The 16874-nt window shown below is 42.4% G+C and overlaps 1 protein-coding gene across 3 annotated transcripts in view; it reads right to left on the minus strand.

The window, feature by feature from the left end:
* The window catches only part of CDKL3 (cyclin dependent kinase like 3), a 33349-nt gene extending 17520 nt beyond the window's left edge, over positions 1–15829 (minus strand). For all 3 annotated transcript variants that reach the window (XR_005883017.1, XM_040971799.1, XM_040971809.1), the window contains exons 1-5: positions 15746–15829; positions 15248–15433; positions 12718–12912; positions 7603–7781; positions 779–891 (exon numbers count right to left, since the gene is read on the minus strand). Coding sequence is in view for 2 of the 3 variants with exons in the window: in XM_040971799.1 (XP_040827733.1) it covers positions 779–891; positions 7603–7781; positions 12718–12912; positions 15248–15412 (652 nt within the window). In the remaining variant the exon portion in view is untranslated. The remainder of the gene's footprint in view (positions 1–778; positions 892–7602; positions 7782–12717; positions 12913–15247; positions 15434–15745) is intronic.
* Between the last annotated feature and the right edge of the window lie 1045 nt (positions 15830–16874).

Genomic DNA, 16874 nt, shown 5'->3' on the forward strand with positions numbered 1-16874 from the left:
TGCTTAGCAGTCAAAGTAGATCATGAAATAAACTCATTAAATATATTACTTTTAAAAAGGTTTCTTTGAAAGGCAGTGTGATAGGGGTTTGGCAGTAGATTTCCTCCATCCACTAATTCACTCTCCAGCAGCCTGCCCGAGCCAGGCTGAAGCCAGGTGCTAGGAGCTCCGTTCTGGTTTTTCTCATGGGTGGCAGGGCCAAGCACTGGCCATGATGCACTGCCTACTAGGTGCATCAGTTAGAACATGGATTGGAAGCACAGCAGCTGAGACGTCAACTGGCATTTCAAGTGGTAACTGAGTATGTGGCACCATAATGACAACACATCAAATATATTCTTGATTAAGCTATCTATTTGTCAACTGTGTTCTTTTAAAAAGAGGGTAGTTTATGAGCAAATAATCGATATTTTATCTCCAAATGCTTTAGTATTTTATTCAACTCTATGAGTATTAAAAAGTCCTTGTTTAGAGGTTACCAGTGTCTATAGCAGCATAACTTTTCAGACATCTTTTAGACAAACTGAATTATGTTCCTACTATAGTAATTTTAGCATCAACCATTAACATATGGTTTAGTTATCTGCATCCTGCAAAGAAAATATTATTTGCATAAACAGAATTTTTCCCTTCTTTATCAGCCCAAGGCATCCATCTGTTGCCCTCTATCAAAACAACATGCCTCCCTGTTTTTATGCAGAAAAGCTGAATTGAAACCACAAAAGAATTGGCCTGGCAATACTGTAGAGGAATGACAGTGTTTTCCACTAATACCTACCTACTTTTGAAACAATTTTATGAAGTAAATCCAAATCAGAGCTGCTGGGTAGATGGGGATTCCCAGTGGCCATCTCAATAATCATACAGCCCAAAGCCCATATATCCACAGGTCTGAAACACAGCAGAAGAATCTAAATTATTTTGCATGAAAAACATCAAGGGCAAAAGAATAAAAACGTTTAAGTGGTATAAAGTTTCACTGTAGACCCTTAGGGCAACTTCAGGATGTACATTAAATATGGTCAATTTATACTACTTCTTTGGTTGGTGGCATCCATTTAGACCACTTCTTTGGTGATGGTGGGGAATCGCCAAAAGCTACCAAAATTCACATCAGACAAATTTTGATTGTACAACTTTATTCCTAGCAAGTCTTCCTAAGATATATGTACAGGTACACATGAATATAAATTATATGAGAATTTCATTGCTAGTCTGTTGATGATAGAGGTTGATTGGAAATATCCTAAATGCCAGCAAGGCAATGACTAATTAGATGTTCGTTTAACTACACAATGAAATACGATTTAGCTGTTGAAATGTGAAGATTTAGGTCTGTGTATAAGTACTGGAACAGACTGATCGCCAAAATAAGCTGGTAAGTTTAAAAAGCAAGATGCAGGGGCTATTGCTGTGGTGCATCAAATTGAGCAGCCATCTGCAATGCCTATATCCCATATGCATGCCTGTTTTAAGTGCTGGATGTTCCCTTCCAATCCAGCTCCCTAATAATGCACTTAGGAAAGCATCTGAAGATGGCTTAAATTCTTGGATCCCTGTATTCACATGGAGACTCAGATGAAGCTCTTGCCTCCTAGCTTGGCCCAGCCCAAAAGTCTGTACAACCACCAGGGAATGAATCTAGCAAATGGAAAATCTCCCTTTCTTTCCTCTCTGTAAGTCTGATTCTCAAATAAACACATACATACAGCTGGCGCACTGATATAGTAAGCTAATCCTTGGTCTGCCAGCACTGGCATCTTTGTATGTCAGTTTGAGTCCCAGCTGCTTCACTTTCAATCCAGCTCTCTACTAATGTGCCATGAACAGCAGCAAAAGATGACCCAAGTTCTTGGGACCCTGTACCCATGTGAAAGTCCCAGAAGCTCCTGGCTCTTGGCTTCACACCAGCCCAGCTCCAGTCATTCTGGCCATTTGAGGAGTGAACCAGCAGACGGAAAATCTCTCTCACTGTCTCTCCTTCCCTCTGTAAATCTGTCTTTAAACAAAAATAAATGTCTTCAAAAAAAAACATATATATATATATATATAACTAAAATATAAAACAGTGAAACTATCAAGTATCAATGAAAAGGCAGAGCTGACAGGAATTTTATCTGCTGATATGAATGCAAAGTTGTATAACCATTTTGGAGGACATTCTTGACAGCATCTTAAAAGCTAAACAGTCTTGGGGCTACTGTGGTGGTTCATCAGGCTAATCCTATGACTGCAGCACTGGCATCCTATATGGGCAACGGTTCAAGTCCTGGCTGCTTCAATTCCCACCCAGTTCCCTATTTGTGGACTGGGAAGGTAGCAGAGGAGGGCCCAAAGCCTAGGGTCCCTGCACCCACATGGGAAACCCAGAAGAAATTCCTGGCTCCTGGGTTCAGATTGGCTCAGCTCTGGTTGTTGAGGCCATTTTGGGAGTGAACCAGTAAATGGAAGTTATATCTCTCTCTGCCTTTCCTTCTCTCTATAGTCTACTTCTCAAATAAAAATAAATCTTTAAAAAAGAGACTAAATACTCTAATGACATGAACCAGTGATTGTGCTCGTTGGTATCCCAAATGAGCTTTTTTAAAAAGTCCATACAAAAATTCATTCATAATAAAGAGTTTATTTTATTTGAAATACAGAGTTACAGAGATAGGAGGAGGAGAAGAGAGAAAGAGAAATAGAGAAGTCTTCCATCCACTGGTTTACTTTTCAGATAGCCACAATGACCAGAGCTGAGCCAATCTGCAGCCAGGAGCCTGGGACCAGGAGCTTCCTCTAGGTTTGCCATGTGGGTGCAAGGCCCAAGCATTTGAATTACCTTCTGCTGCTTTCTCAGGCCATAGGCAGGGAGCTAGATCAGAAATGGAATGGCCAGGACTCAAATTGGCACCCATATAGGATGCTGGCACCACAGGCAGGGACTTAAGCCTTAGCAATGCCATGGCACTGGTCCCATCATTCATAATGTTTATTACAGCTTGTTTCCTAATTGCCAAAACTTGGAAGCAATCAAGATATCCTTCAATAAATGCATGGATAAACTATGGTACATACATACAGTAGAATATAAATTTAGTAGTTAAAATTAAAAATAATGAACCAGAGCCAGAATTCTGGAGCAGCATGTTAAGCTGCCACCTGAAATTCCAGCATCCCATGTGAGGACCAGTTTCAGTCCTAGGTATGCCACTTCATAATCCAGCTCTCTGCTAATGGAAAGCAGTGGAAGGTGGAATAAGTACTTGAGTCCCTGCCACCCATGTGGGAGACCAGGGTTCCCAGCTTTGACTTGGCCCAGACCCAGTCATTATGGGCATGTGGGTAGACAATCAGGTCTTTCTCTCCCTCTTTCTCCCCCCACCCCACCACCAGGGAATGAATCTAGCAAATGGAAAAATCTCCATTTCTCCCCCCCCACCACCCCCGTCACTTTGCCTTTTGAATAAACAAATCTTAAAGACAGAAAAAAGTCATGCACCGTTACACTACAAAAACAAGTAAATATTATGGAGTCAAACCAGCTGTATAATTCCAACTACATGACATTCTGGAAAAACCTTCAGTATAGTGACAATAAAAAGATCAGCAGTTGGGACCAGCATGGTGGTGCAACAGTGCTGGCATCTCATATGCGCCTGATAGTGTGTCGACTACTCCAAAAACATTCTATCTGCTACCTTCTATGGAAAGTAAAGGCGTTAGATTCAAGCCTCAAATTTTAAAAACTGGGTACCACAAGCTTAGGCATAACTTGCAGGTATGAGAGGAGATAATAGCAGCACAGGGAAATGCACTTCCAGCTGACCTGCTTTAGTGAACCGACAACTGTCACTTGCTCTCCTTGCATTCACTGCACAGAAGGACCAGTGGAGGCACTAAGACCAATCCTGCTGGAGCAGGGTGGCCACAGCCCAGCACAGAACAGGATCTAGAACACAATCTACACCTGATCCTAGCCAAAAGGCCACAAAATGAATGGAAAAGAGTCTGACAGCGATGAATTAGAACTTCAGCCCAAGGAACAAGATTCCACACAGGCAAACACAGAATAGCCCCTGCCGGCAGCAGCAGCTGAAATCAAGGAGAACTCATCAGCACGGGAAAACAGAGTCCGATGGGGAAAAAAATAAAAGCACAGAAGACAATGGGCAAATTGGGGTGTCAAAGGCAAACAGTACCCCTACATAGAAATCTAAGGATTTCCTCTTTGTCATCACAAATCCTCGCATCTTCAGGAGCTCAATGTCAGACAATCTACATGGTTTTTGCAAAAGCCAAGATGAAGACATACCTCAGTAAGCCCAGCTAGCAGGTTCTGAGAAATTTAAAGTTCAATGTGAAAGCATCCCGGACAGTCAAGAAAACAGAGATCCAAACTGTGTAAGAGGAAAGAGGAAGAGGTTGATAAAAGAATGATTTGAAATTGAGGACACAGAACTGGTCACAAGCAAATGTGTTCAGAGTAAATTTAGTTTGAGCCCTGAGGAAAAATAGAAATGATATTTTAAATGCTTTTATGGAACTTGGCAATTTCACGACCTGAAAACTAGGACTTAAGTTATTTCAAAACAAGCAACTGCAGGCTAAGCCGTCACTGGCTAGCAACACCAGCGTGCCACAAGAGTGCCGGCTTGGCCCCAGCTGCTATGCTTGCATCATGATCCCTGCTAAGGTGCCCGGAAGCACAGTGAATGACAGCTTTTGTACTTGGGCCCTGCCACAAAGGTAACAGACCAGAATGGAGCTTCCACCTGCAGATGGGTCCAGCCCTGATTATAGGGGCCATCTGGGAGGTAAACCAGTTCATGGAAAGTATTGTTTTCTTCCTTTCTCTCTCTCCCACCTCATTGTCTATCCCCATCACTTCACCTCTCAAGTAAATAAATAAATAAGCTTTTTAAAAAAGTAACTTTAATTGGTTTGAAATGTATGGTGTACGTTGACTTCTTTTTGGATAAAAGAAACACAAAACAGGGTCTGGAGAGATAATGCTCTGTACCGTGAGTCAAACTGCCATAATAAACTATTTAAAAATTCCAGCTGAACTACGATCCACACAATGGAAGAAAATCAGGTAGCCCAAATCCTGGAGTTGAAAAAAAAAACATGACTAAGTAATGAGATGTTAAATTTAGCAGAAAAACATTTCAAAACAGATAACATAAATATATTCATAGAACTAAAGGAATGCATGGCTTTCATGTGGGCATGGAGGTAAATGAAGGCATTTGCATTCTTTCTAGCAAGTAAGAATTCCGTTACAATGTTCAGCTCCCACAGGAGCTGTGTTGGAGGCTTGCCTCTGGTTCCTCAGCTTCCTGCTAAGGAGAGGTGGCAGTGCAGCCTTAGGCAGGTGGGGTCATGCATCGAAGCCAGGTCCTAGTAGAGGTGTGTCAAGTGCTTATCTAAGTGCTTACTCCTACTCTGGAAGCTCCTGGTTTCAGCATGGTACCTCTCTGGTCACTGGGGAATAACAGGAAGCAGCTTGACTTGCAATACCACAACACTGGGCTCCCAGAACTAAGATTCTAGCCCAGGTGGCCCAGAGTCACACTCCATGCTCCAGAGTATTAACTGTACTTAGCACTGAGAACATTTGGGAATAAAACAGTGAGTGGAATATCTCCTTCTCTTTCTGTGTAACTCTGCTTTTCAAATAAAATAAAGAAAGAAAAAAAACCCTAGAACCCCAGTTCTGCCATTAGCCAATTACTACAGGAAATTACCTCACTACCTTAGTGTTCTTTTTATTTTTAAAGATTTATTGATTTTTATTACAAAGTCAGATATACAGAGAGGAGGAGAGACAGAGAGGAAGATCTTCTGTCCAATGATTCACTCCCCAAGTGACCACAACAGCCCGTGCTGTGCTGATCTGAAGCCAGGAACCAGGAACCTCTTTGGGGTCTCCCACATGGGTGCAGGGTCACAAAGCTTTGGGCCATCCTCGACTGCTTTCCCAGGCCACAGGCAGGGAGCTGGATGGGGAGTGGAGCTGCCGGGATTAGAACTGGCGCCCATATGGGATCCCGGGCGTTCAAGGCGAGGACCATGCCGCTGGGCCCTTTAGCGTTCTTTTACAAACAGGAATGACAAGAGCTGCTGCTTTGGCAATTTGTAGAATGGTGCAGCACTATCATCACATATGGGCATTGCTTCAAAATCCAGCTCCCTACTACATGTGCTTGAGAAAGCAGCAGCAGATGGCCACGTGCTTGGGCCCCTGCAACTACATGGAGTCCTGGAGGAAGCTCCTGCTCTGTCTGACCTAGCTCTGGCACTTTCAGTCATATGAGAAGTAAACCAGGGGATGGAAGATTTCTGTCTCTCCCTCCCTCTCTCTGTAACTCTGCCTTAAAGAGTTTCAGTTTCTAAGAAGAGCACATGAGAATTATCCCCCATATTCCTATTTATTTATTTATATTGCAAAAGCAGATTTACAGAGAGGAGAGAGAGAAAGAGAGAGAAAGGTTTCCAGTTCACTGGTTCACTCCCCAAGTGGCCGCAACGAAGAGTTGAGCCAGTCCGAAACCCGCAGCTTCTTCTACGTCTCCCACACGGTGCAGGGTCCCTAGGCTTTGGGCCGTCCTTGACTGCTTTCCCAGGCCACAAGCAGGGAGCTGGATGAGAAGTGGAACAGCTGGAACATGAACTAGCTTCCATAGGGGATCCCAGCGCATGCAAGATGAGAACTTTAGCCACTAGGTAGGCTACCACATTTGGTCCCATATTTGTATTTTTTTTTTTTATTATTTTTTATTGGAAAGGCGGATATACAGAGAGGAGAGACAGAGAGGAAGATCTTCCATCCGATGATTCACTCCCCAAGTGAGCCGCAACGGGCCGATACTATGCCGATCCGAAGCCAGGAGCCTCTTCCGGGTCTCCCACGCGGGTGCAGGGTCCCAAAGCCTTGGGCCGTCCTCAACTGCTTTCCCAGGCCACAGGCAGGGAGCTGGAAGGGAAGCGGGGCTGCCGGGATTAGAACCGGCGCCCATATGGGATCCCGTGCGTGCAAGGCGAGGACTTAACCACTTGCGCCACCGCGCCGGGCCCTATATTTGTATTTTTAAAAGCACTGAATTATACACTCTTGACCATTTATGCTCTTTAATACTGACTCCTTGTATTTTAGATTGCTGTTTCACATTGCACTGTGTCTATGATAGTTTCTGAAGCACCTACTAAAGCACTATTTAAATATTAGTATCTGCATAGTTGGTTCTATTGTTTCTGGAAATAGTCATCTAGGTAGTTTCTATTTCAATACTGGCAGAGTAATGAATGATTTAAAAAATCTTTCCAGAATACAGAGGCAAAAGATAAGGGTTGTGGCCAAGCATGAAGCAAGCACAGACACCTCCTAAGGGGTGTCTACATGGTCTCCTGACCACGGCCATTCAAATCCAGAGGGGAATCAGCAGCAGCAGCAGCCAGGGATACACATGGATGCTTCAGCTACTGTTAGAGGCTTCCCCCTTCTCCCTCCCCTGAACACAGAGGGCATAAAGTGATAGTGCTGGGGATGACATATGTGCAAAAGGAAAAGGAGAAGCCTACGTAAGAAAAAGGCCAGGCAGGATCCCAAAATATACATACTTTCCGTAAGACGTATCCTTTAATACTAATTCTGGAGCTCTGTACCAGCGTGTGGCCACATAGTCTGTATAAATGTCCCCAGGAGCTGCAAGAGTTCGTGCAAAACCAAAATCACAGAGCTTAGTAATTCCTGACTGGGATACTAAAATATTCTCTGGTTTTATATCTCGATGAATGATCTAAAAAACAAACAAAAGGTGAAACACATTAAAATGAGGTCTCACTATCCAGAGAATCTCTGAAAAATTATACAGCAAAAGCTTAACTCATTAAAAGTATAAAGCTCTTTCCTTACCATTCACAAAGGTTTAACCAATAATGAACAAACTGTTAGCCATTTTAAATTCTTGTTTCATTTTTATGATTTCAAAATGAAATGAAGCCAGAGAAACAAAAATACTAAAGGGTAAATCACATTCCTATAAGCGATAATTTGTTTCAGATTTTTAAAAAGTATTTATATTATTTTATGATACAGTTCCATGGGCTCTAGAATTTCCCTTCCCTCCTCACCAAACTCCTAACTCCCGCTGATTTCCCCTATGCCATTACAAAAGTATAGTCCTTCATAATCAGTCATAAGTCTATCACGCTGCTATTTAAGCTTATCCTGATATTGTAGGTATGGACAATGGCAGAGTCCAGCATCTTATTGTGAATATATATTTAACAGTTTCATTGCAAGTCCTTTTTTGATCAACAAATTTTTTTTTAAGTCTAATGAGAAAAAATTAACTTTGCTTTAATGCCATGTTCTATTCGAATTACTCTCTTACTCCCCTCGCAGATAAATCCCCTAAATGTACCACCTGTACTCACAGTCCTCACTTGGGGGCTACCTGCTCATTCAAGGTAACAACTGTCTTCCATTCCCACACTTCATCAAACTTCTCTAGTCAACAAACACTTCCCAATCCACATCCTGCTTGATCTATTAGTGAGAAAACTTACCAACTGTGGTAGGTGTTGTGGTAGGTGCAGCACATTAAGCCATCAGCTGATATAACCATAGCCCATGTGGCAAGGGCAATTTGAGTCCTGGGTATTCTACTCCTGATCCAGCATCTGCTCATGCACCCCCGAGGGCAGGCAGCGGATGACTGCTCAGTAACTGGGTTTCTGCCACTCATGTGGGAGACCTGGTTGGAGTTCGGGCCCCTGAATTGTGTGTGAGCCAGCAGATGAACAATTTCTGTGTATGTGTGTGTCTTTCAAGTATATGAAGATAAACATTAAATTTCCCTAGCATCCTTGAATCTCCCTGGCAATTCCTCATTCTCTCTATATATATTTTAAATGTAGAGTTCTGCTCTGAGACTTTCCTTTCATATATCTTGTTTCCTTGGGAATCTCATACGCCCTTTATTTTTGGACCACTTTTTTCACTTGGCTGTGGGGAAAACACATTCTCTAGGGTTTCATAACACCTACCATTCTCCATCTCAGACTCATCTGTCTTTAACATTTTATTTATATCAACAAAAATGGCTCATATTTATACTGTATATGTTGTTTTGAAATACACATGGGAATTAAATCACATCAATTAGCACACACATTACCTCACACACTTAGCATTTTTGTTCTAAGAATACTTAAAACCTACTCTTAGCAATTCTCAAGACTGTAAAAGGGGCTGGCACTGTGGGGACCCAGTAGGTTAAGCTTCTGCATGCAATGCTGGCATCCCACTTGAGGACTCTCCAGTCCTAGTTCCTGCACTTCTGATCCAGCCCCCGAATGCACTCGAGAAAGCAGCAGGAGACAGCTCAAGTGCTTGGGCCAGGCTTCTATTTGGAGGCCCCAAATGGATTTCCCTGCTCCTGGCTCAGTTCTGTTGGACCAACAGAAGGAAAAATCTCTCCTGTTCTCCATCTCTCCCTCTAAATTGGCCTTTATAAAATGAACAGAATCGCTGTTATGTATTCTGTACAATACAGTCCTCCTGAACTTATTCTGTTTGCTCAGGGCTCCTGGCTGTTGTTCCGATGACATTAGATCCTGTGAGGAAGGATCTGGGCTCTTTCCATCCCATGTGGGAGATCCGATAGGGAATGGTTGACCTCAGAGTTCTCGGCCTACGAGGGCACTCCTATTCCCTGTGATCTCCTTGGTAGTTGGGATATAATCCTTGGTGTCCATACCAATAGTCCTTGGTGAGGTACAGGGAGTCTCCGGGGTTAGGATACAAGCCTCCTCCTGTCCTCCTGTTCCACTCTGGGGTTGCCTCTTGCTCTGTGCCCTTGACCTCCTGATAAGAGGCTGTCAGGACCCCACTGTATGTCTTAATAGTTTTTGCTAATGTCTAATGCAGATTCGAGTCACCTGTCTCTAAGTTACCTGTTACAATCTTGATAGGTTATACTTAACATCTTCCTCACACCCTAAGAAGGTAGAAGATTTCCTCTTACTGTTGATATGTAAATTCCTCAAACTCTCCTCCCTTAGGCCTGAGTGACCTTCAGTCTTGAAAAGTCTGATGCTGTTAATAAACTTTGGCTATTGACCATCAGTCAGTATTCCCTGTATATGATTATTGGCTCCGTGTACCAAGTACATCACTGCTGGACAGCGAACAATACATCCTTGGGATTGGCTATGTTATGAAATAGTGTCCTTTCAAAATTGTACAATAACAACAAAATTCCCAAAAGTTACCATCCTTATAAATATATTAATCTTTTTATCTTCTACAATTTGTATTAATATCCACTGTATATATAGTAACTGAGCCAAAACAGGGGATATAATGTGAGCAAAAAGACATAAAAAGCTACATTAAGAAACCACTTGTGGGCCAGGCGAAGTAACTCAGCGGCTGAAGTCCTTGCCTTGAACACACTGGGATCCCATATGGGCACCAGTTCTTATCCCAGCAGCCCTGCTTCCCATCCAGCTCCCTGCTTGTGGCCTGGGAATGCAGTTGAGGACAGCCCAAGGCCTTGGGACCCTGCACCCGTGTGGGAGACCTGGAAGAGCTTCTGGCTCCTGGTTTTGGTCACTCCCATTTGACGGAGTGAAACAGTGGGTGGAAGATCTCTGTCTCCTTCTCTCCATAAATGTGATCTGCCTTTATAACAAAAACATAAATAAATCTTATTTTTTACATAAATAAATCTTTAAAAAAAAAGAAGCCAAGTAGTTTCCTCTATGCCCACAGTGGTACCCTCCTGAACCAACTGCCTCTGACGAAATCTTAGCTAGAGTTCAAAATCCACTTATTTGTCCACACTGATGTCTCATTTTACTCAAGCAACATTTGTAAAGATGTTGTAAACACCTTTTGCAAAGATTTGTATAGCAACATTTATAAAGATAACAAAACCATTCTCAACCAGCACTATGTCCTGAGCACTTCAAATTTACCTTACATGGTAATATTTACCATGTAAATATTATATATATAATATATATATATATATTATATATTACTATTTACGTTTAAAAAAAATAAATCTGTGAGATACTGGACCCAGAGCAATGGCCCAGTGTTCAAAGTCCTCAACATGCACACGCTGGGATCCCATATGGGCACCAGTTCGTGTCCTAGCTGCTCTAGTTCCCTTCCAGCTCTCTGCTCGAGGCCTGGGAAAGCAGTAGAAGGCAGCCCAAAGTCTTGGGACCCTGCACCCATGTGGAAGACCCAAAAGAAGCTCTTAGCTTCGGATTGGATCAGCTCTGGCCATTGTCATCACTTTGTGAGTAAACCACAGGATGGAAGATCCTTGTCTCTATAAATCTGCCTTTCCAATAAAAAGAACTAAATCTTAAAAAAAAAAAATCTGGGCCCAGCGAGGTAGCGTAGTGGTTAAGGTCCTCACCTTGGACATGCCTGGGATCCCATACCGGCGCCAGTTCTAACCCTGGCTGCCCCGCTTCCCATCCAGCTCCCTGCCTGTGGCCTGGGAATGCAGTGAACAGCCCAAAGCCTAGGGACCCTGCACCCACATGGGAGACCTGGAAGAAGCTCCTGGCTTCTGGCTTCAGATTGGTTCAGCTCCAGCCATTGCAGCCACTTGGGGAGTGAACCATCAGAAGGAAGATTTTCCTCTCTGTTTCTCCTCCTCTCTGTGTATCTGCCTTTCTAATAAAAACAAATCTTTAAAAAAAATCTGTGAAATACTACAATATCTCAGAAATAAGGGAAACAAGGCTCAGAGAGGTTAAGTGACATTTTCAAGGCTACAGAATCTCACGGCATTGCGACATTTAGTCTCCCAAATCGTGTACTGCACAGAAAACACGGCAATAAAAATGCAAGAGAGCATGTCCTGAAGAAATCTACGCCTTTAACAATCCCAATACTAATCATGGACTCACTGCTACCATGACCATACTTTTCAAAGCCACAAAATTAACTATTCCTAACTCAGAAAATTAGAATTAAGCTACCTGATCCCGGGATGTATAGTAATTATGCCTCTGTCATCAACTTAATTTTTTTTGAGGCGCTTCCTGAGTATATATTTTGAGGTTTATTTCCTCAATACATACTAATTTACTGTTATTTCCTAAATATACGCATATAGCCTAATTTTTTTAAGAGTAGAGTTATATTGAGAAGAAAAAAAGAAAAAAAAAAAAAAACTCCATAAAAACCTGCTGAGCTAAAGATAAACCAGGCAGCTAGAGCCTCCACGAACCAGACAGACCATCTTTTTCTTAACTTTTTCACAGGTCGATGACAAGTCCTAAACTTGTCAGCTGCCTTTATTTTCTTTCTTCCCTTAAACACATTCACATTGGCTTGCTGTTACCTTGGCCTCATTTCCACTTCCTAACACTAAGCCATGGCCTTGGCTTTACCCATTTTGGTGTACTTCCTCTAAGGAAGGCACCCCAGGGGGCATGCTGCTGATTCCCTGAAACCTGACCACTGATCATGGTTTTAACATCCTGCATTTGATTGCTCTATACTGACAATTATTATGTGTTCAACAAACATCTTTTGTTCTGTAACCACACAGCCAGGTCACAACACCTCTCATCCCAATTTTAGAATGCTTATTCATATCACATAGAAAGAGAATGCCAGCAACTCTTATAAAAATGAAGCGTTTCAAGGACACTTAGGATCTGCACTCAGACGCGTCCGCCGTACCGAAATGCACTCACGTTGTTATTGTGAAGATATTCTATTGCTCGAAGGATCTGGAACAGGTATTTCCTGAGTCGTTTACTCTCCAGTCCATGACAATAATGTTGTAGCTCATCTAACACTGTATGGTCAATAAATTCGAACACCAAATGGATTTTCTTTTTCTGTCTAAACACTTCAATCAGATTGACCAGGTTTTCATGACGAAATTGCTATTGACAAAAGAAACAGATTTTTCAGTAAGTTATTTCAAAAATAATTTATACATGTAGCAGCTATGTATTTTTGAAGTGACAAATACTCTCAGCTGCTTTTTCTCCATGCACTTCAACAATTACCTGCTTGCATACCTATTTTAAGAGAATTTTAATCCATCTCATGATCAATTTAAAATAAAGAAAGATTTGGTCATACCTCAAGTTTTCATAAGCATTTGATTTGCTTATTAAACTACCTTAGAAATAATATATTACAATATAATTTGACATGGTGCTCTGCAATATGTTGGTAGCTTCTAATGGTTTGCGTTTGCATTTAATATCTGAAATGTAAAAGGCCCTAATGTTTACTATAAAGCATGCATTTCAACACCATTAAGTATATAACACGTATCAATTAATTATTCTCTAACTTTGTTTTAGGCTCTAGCAAATAAGCTGTAAGTTCTAGGGGGGTATTAAGAATTCACCAGACAGTAACAAAAGGAAATGAAAATATTAAGAACATCTTTAAATATGTGAAATACCAATGAAAGATTTCAGCAACTGTATATAAATGTTTGTAATTTTTTTTTTTTTTTGCTATCTGTACTAACTCATTAAACAGCAAAACACCTTTCAGACTACTAATACTCATTGTGGAAATGGTTTTAAAATGAGTATTTTTATCAGCTTAGGACATAAATGAGTTTTAGTATTTCATATTGCTCTTTTTACTTGTCAATATGTTGAGTATTACCAATTCTGAATAATTAATTTTATCATCTTATCAACTTTTTTTCATTTCACTAAAGAATCCAGGGGCTGAATTTCTTACAACTCTTTAATAAAAAAATGCATGCCTTGATTCTAATGGCACAATGTCATTTTTTTTTCCACTTTTCTCTATCTAATACAGAGACTAAAATCCTTTAAACATGACTAATAGAAAAACACGCCAAAAATGATGCCATACTCCTCTCCTATTTTTATTCTCGGTTTCTCTGGTTGGCAAGATATCAGGGCACTGCGGCAACAAAATGCTGGCAGCAGCAAAAAGAGCTGGCTGTTTTAGTATGCCATGCTTTTTAATCCCGCACCCCAGGGAGACTAACAGCTTCCTGTGCAATCTGCATGTTCAAAGTGAAAGATGTGCAGGTAGCAAAGGGTTAACGTGAGTCAATAATTGGATTTTTCACAGCTAAACCACAAAACCCTTAGAATGACTTCATTACTGCTTTTCAAGTGATTTCCTTTTTTTCCTTCCAATATTAGTATATATTTTTACAGATAGTCTTAATTTATTGATGAAATTTAAAATTCAGTTCAAACTAAGTCACTTTTAATCTAAGAATATTAGTGAATGCAAAAAAAACAGCCTTGAGTGGAATCACATTGCATCAAAGTAAAAATCCTGTAAGCAGCCAGCGATCTGCATAACCGTCACAGTAAAATATGGACATGTTTCAAGGGCATCTCTATGTTCCTGCCAGATATGGTACATGCACCAAGTGCTTTGGGAGTAAAAATCATCAGCATAAATGCAACAGCCTTGAAGAAACTGCGAGAAAGTCTGCCTGGGAAATGGTCTCCCTCTAAACAGATCTCTACTCGCAGTTACACAACAGTTGCCTTCCAGAATGATTATCTTTTTGGTCATGAACACAGGGACTGGCATCTTTGACAAAAGCATAACATTTTTACCGACTATCTAGAAACAGAACAGTTCCAACAATCCTGGCATATTTCTTCTAGTTACAAAGCAAACTGATCCATCATAGCTAATACAGACTTAAAGAGCACATTTCCTTCACAAAGTCATTCACCAGGATTCCTTAAGTCCTAGCAGATCTTCCTACTCTACACTTCAGCCACTCAGTGGTGCTAAGGTCAACTCAGACGCCATCTCCTTCAGGAAGCCTTCCTCGCCCCACAGGACTTGGTGCTAACCACCTGGCACTTGCCTTTTAACCCGGTTTGATTTCCATACACTCTGCTTTCTGATTAAATTGCCGAGGAATTCTTTTACCTCCCTAAATCCCAGCATCTAGCACAGCGCCTCACCATAAAACGTGGATGTTTGAAACCTACACTCAACATTATGCAGAAATTCAGAATAACTGTTTCACGATAGGCATAATTTTGTTGTATTACAGACATACACTTTGTATCCCTATAAAACTACAAAATGTAGGCAATAAGGTATGGGATCATGTTTGTCTTATTTCTTTTTCATATTTGTTCTTCTACTAAATGTCTTAAATACACCATCACAGAAATATTTTCTGCAGTTGTTTTATTCCATATATATATATAAACTTTCAGAGGAATTAAGGTAAAGGAAGCAAACCTTTAGGAACTTTATTTCTCTCATTGCAATCTTGTTGACAGATTTTTCTGGTTTCTCATAAAAAATCTTAATGGCCACTATCTGCCCGGTATTCTTATGTTTACACTTCATGACTGTTCCGTAACTGCCCTCTCCCACTTTGCCAAGGGTTTCGTACATCTCCATTTTGAAGCCTGGCTTGTACTTCTTCAGGGAAAGAAAAACGGAACAATTTACAAGTTGTCCTCGGATTTATTATGCACCACACTCCCGCTGAGGCGGGCAGGGGACGGCCGCGTGGGACCCTGACTTCACAGGCAGTGAAGGCGTCCTGGGGGCTCCGTCCCACACGGACACTCCCTCACCACAGGTCACCCCCAGGCGTGGGGTCCCACACTCCGTCAGGCACCCTACTCCCGCCCTCGCCCACCCGAACGAACCCCGGCTCCCCAGAAAAGCCTTGTTTCCTCAAACCCCACAGCTCAGACTCCCAGCCCGGCGTCGCGCCCCTTGCCCTACGGTCGACTTGGTCCGGGCAACCGTCACCGCCTCAGCCCATTCTGGGCCTCCGCGCAGCACCGGGCCGGCAACCGGACGCCGCCGACTCCGCTCGGCCCGCTCTAGCCGAGCTGGAGGCGCAGCCGCTCGCTACCATGGCAACGCTGGGGGTGGGGAGAACGTCGCTCGAGGCCTAGTGCGCAAGACCGGAATGTCGCCGTGGTCCGCACCCGGAAGGCAGAGTGAGAAGCGGAAGTGAGTTTGTGGGGCGGCGTTAGTGGGAAGCAATTGGCTCGTTGGGGAGTGAGGGATCTCGGAGGGTAGGGCTTGGGTTGGGCAGGGGCGCACTATTCGCCTGCAATGTGAAGGATTGCAGGGCCTCTAGGGAAGGGACACTCCAGAGCGCAGTGTCCGTTGTGCGTTCCCCGAAACTGGCTTCCCCTAAATACTACACTTGATCTTAGCCAAAAGGCCGAGAGGCGATTGGCTTCCCCTAAATACGAAGAAGTGTATCATTCTGTAAACTCTAGCCTAACATGCACATTAGAATTATTAAAAAGCTTTCCCACCATCTCAGTTTAGTTGAGACAAGAAACTGATATTCTTAAAACTTCCCAAATATTTCTACGACGCTGATTATGTTGAGCAGGAAAATGAAGAGTCGTCATTGTTTATTATTTCCACCCCCACCCCCCCAGAATTCTCTTGTTTTGAAAAGTTATTCAACCTTAACCATTGAATATTTGCAAGGGACAAACCACCACAAGCCAGATATACACGGGATGGAGCTACTGCTTGGGATGTCCCGGTCGCGATTCCAGTGCTGCAGGCTCGGTTCTCCAGCCAGTGTCCTACCACTGTGAGACTGAGGGCAGCAGGTGGTGACCAAGGGACCCCCTTTCCACTCCTGCCGTTATCTTCTTGCATTGCCTTTCACAACATGGAACACCCTACTGAATTATTTGCGTAGATTTCGTGGACAAGCAACCAACCACTCGCTGACTTGCTCTGGAGGGTGCACCCACATTTTTAAACAAAGGTACCATGGTCGTAGATACAAAACTGACTTTCCAGAAGGCCTTTTTAATCAAACCGTGGACGACCCACACATAATTCCTTGATCTTGACCTAATAGTTCCAACCTGAGGAA

Source organism: Ochotona curzoniae, unplaced genomic scaffold (assembly GCF_017591425.1).
Source record: "Ochotona curzoniae isolate NIBS_2020 unplaced genomic scaffold, NIBS_Ocur_1.0 contig_1, whole genome shotgun sequence".
Taxonomy (NCBI): domain Eukaryota; kingdom Metazoa; phylum Chordata; class Mammalia; order Lagomorpha; family Ochotonidae; genus Ochotona; species Ochotona curzoniae.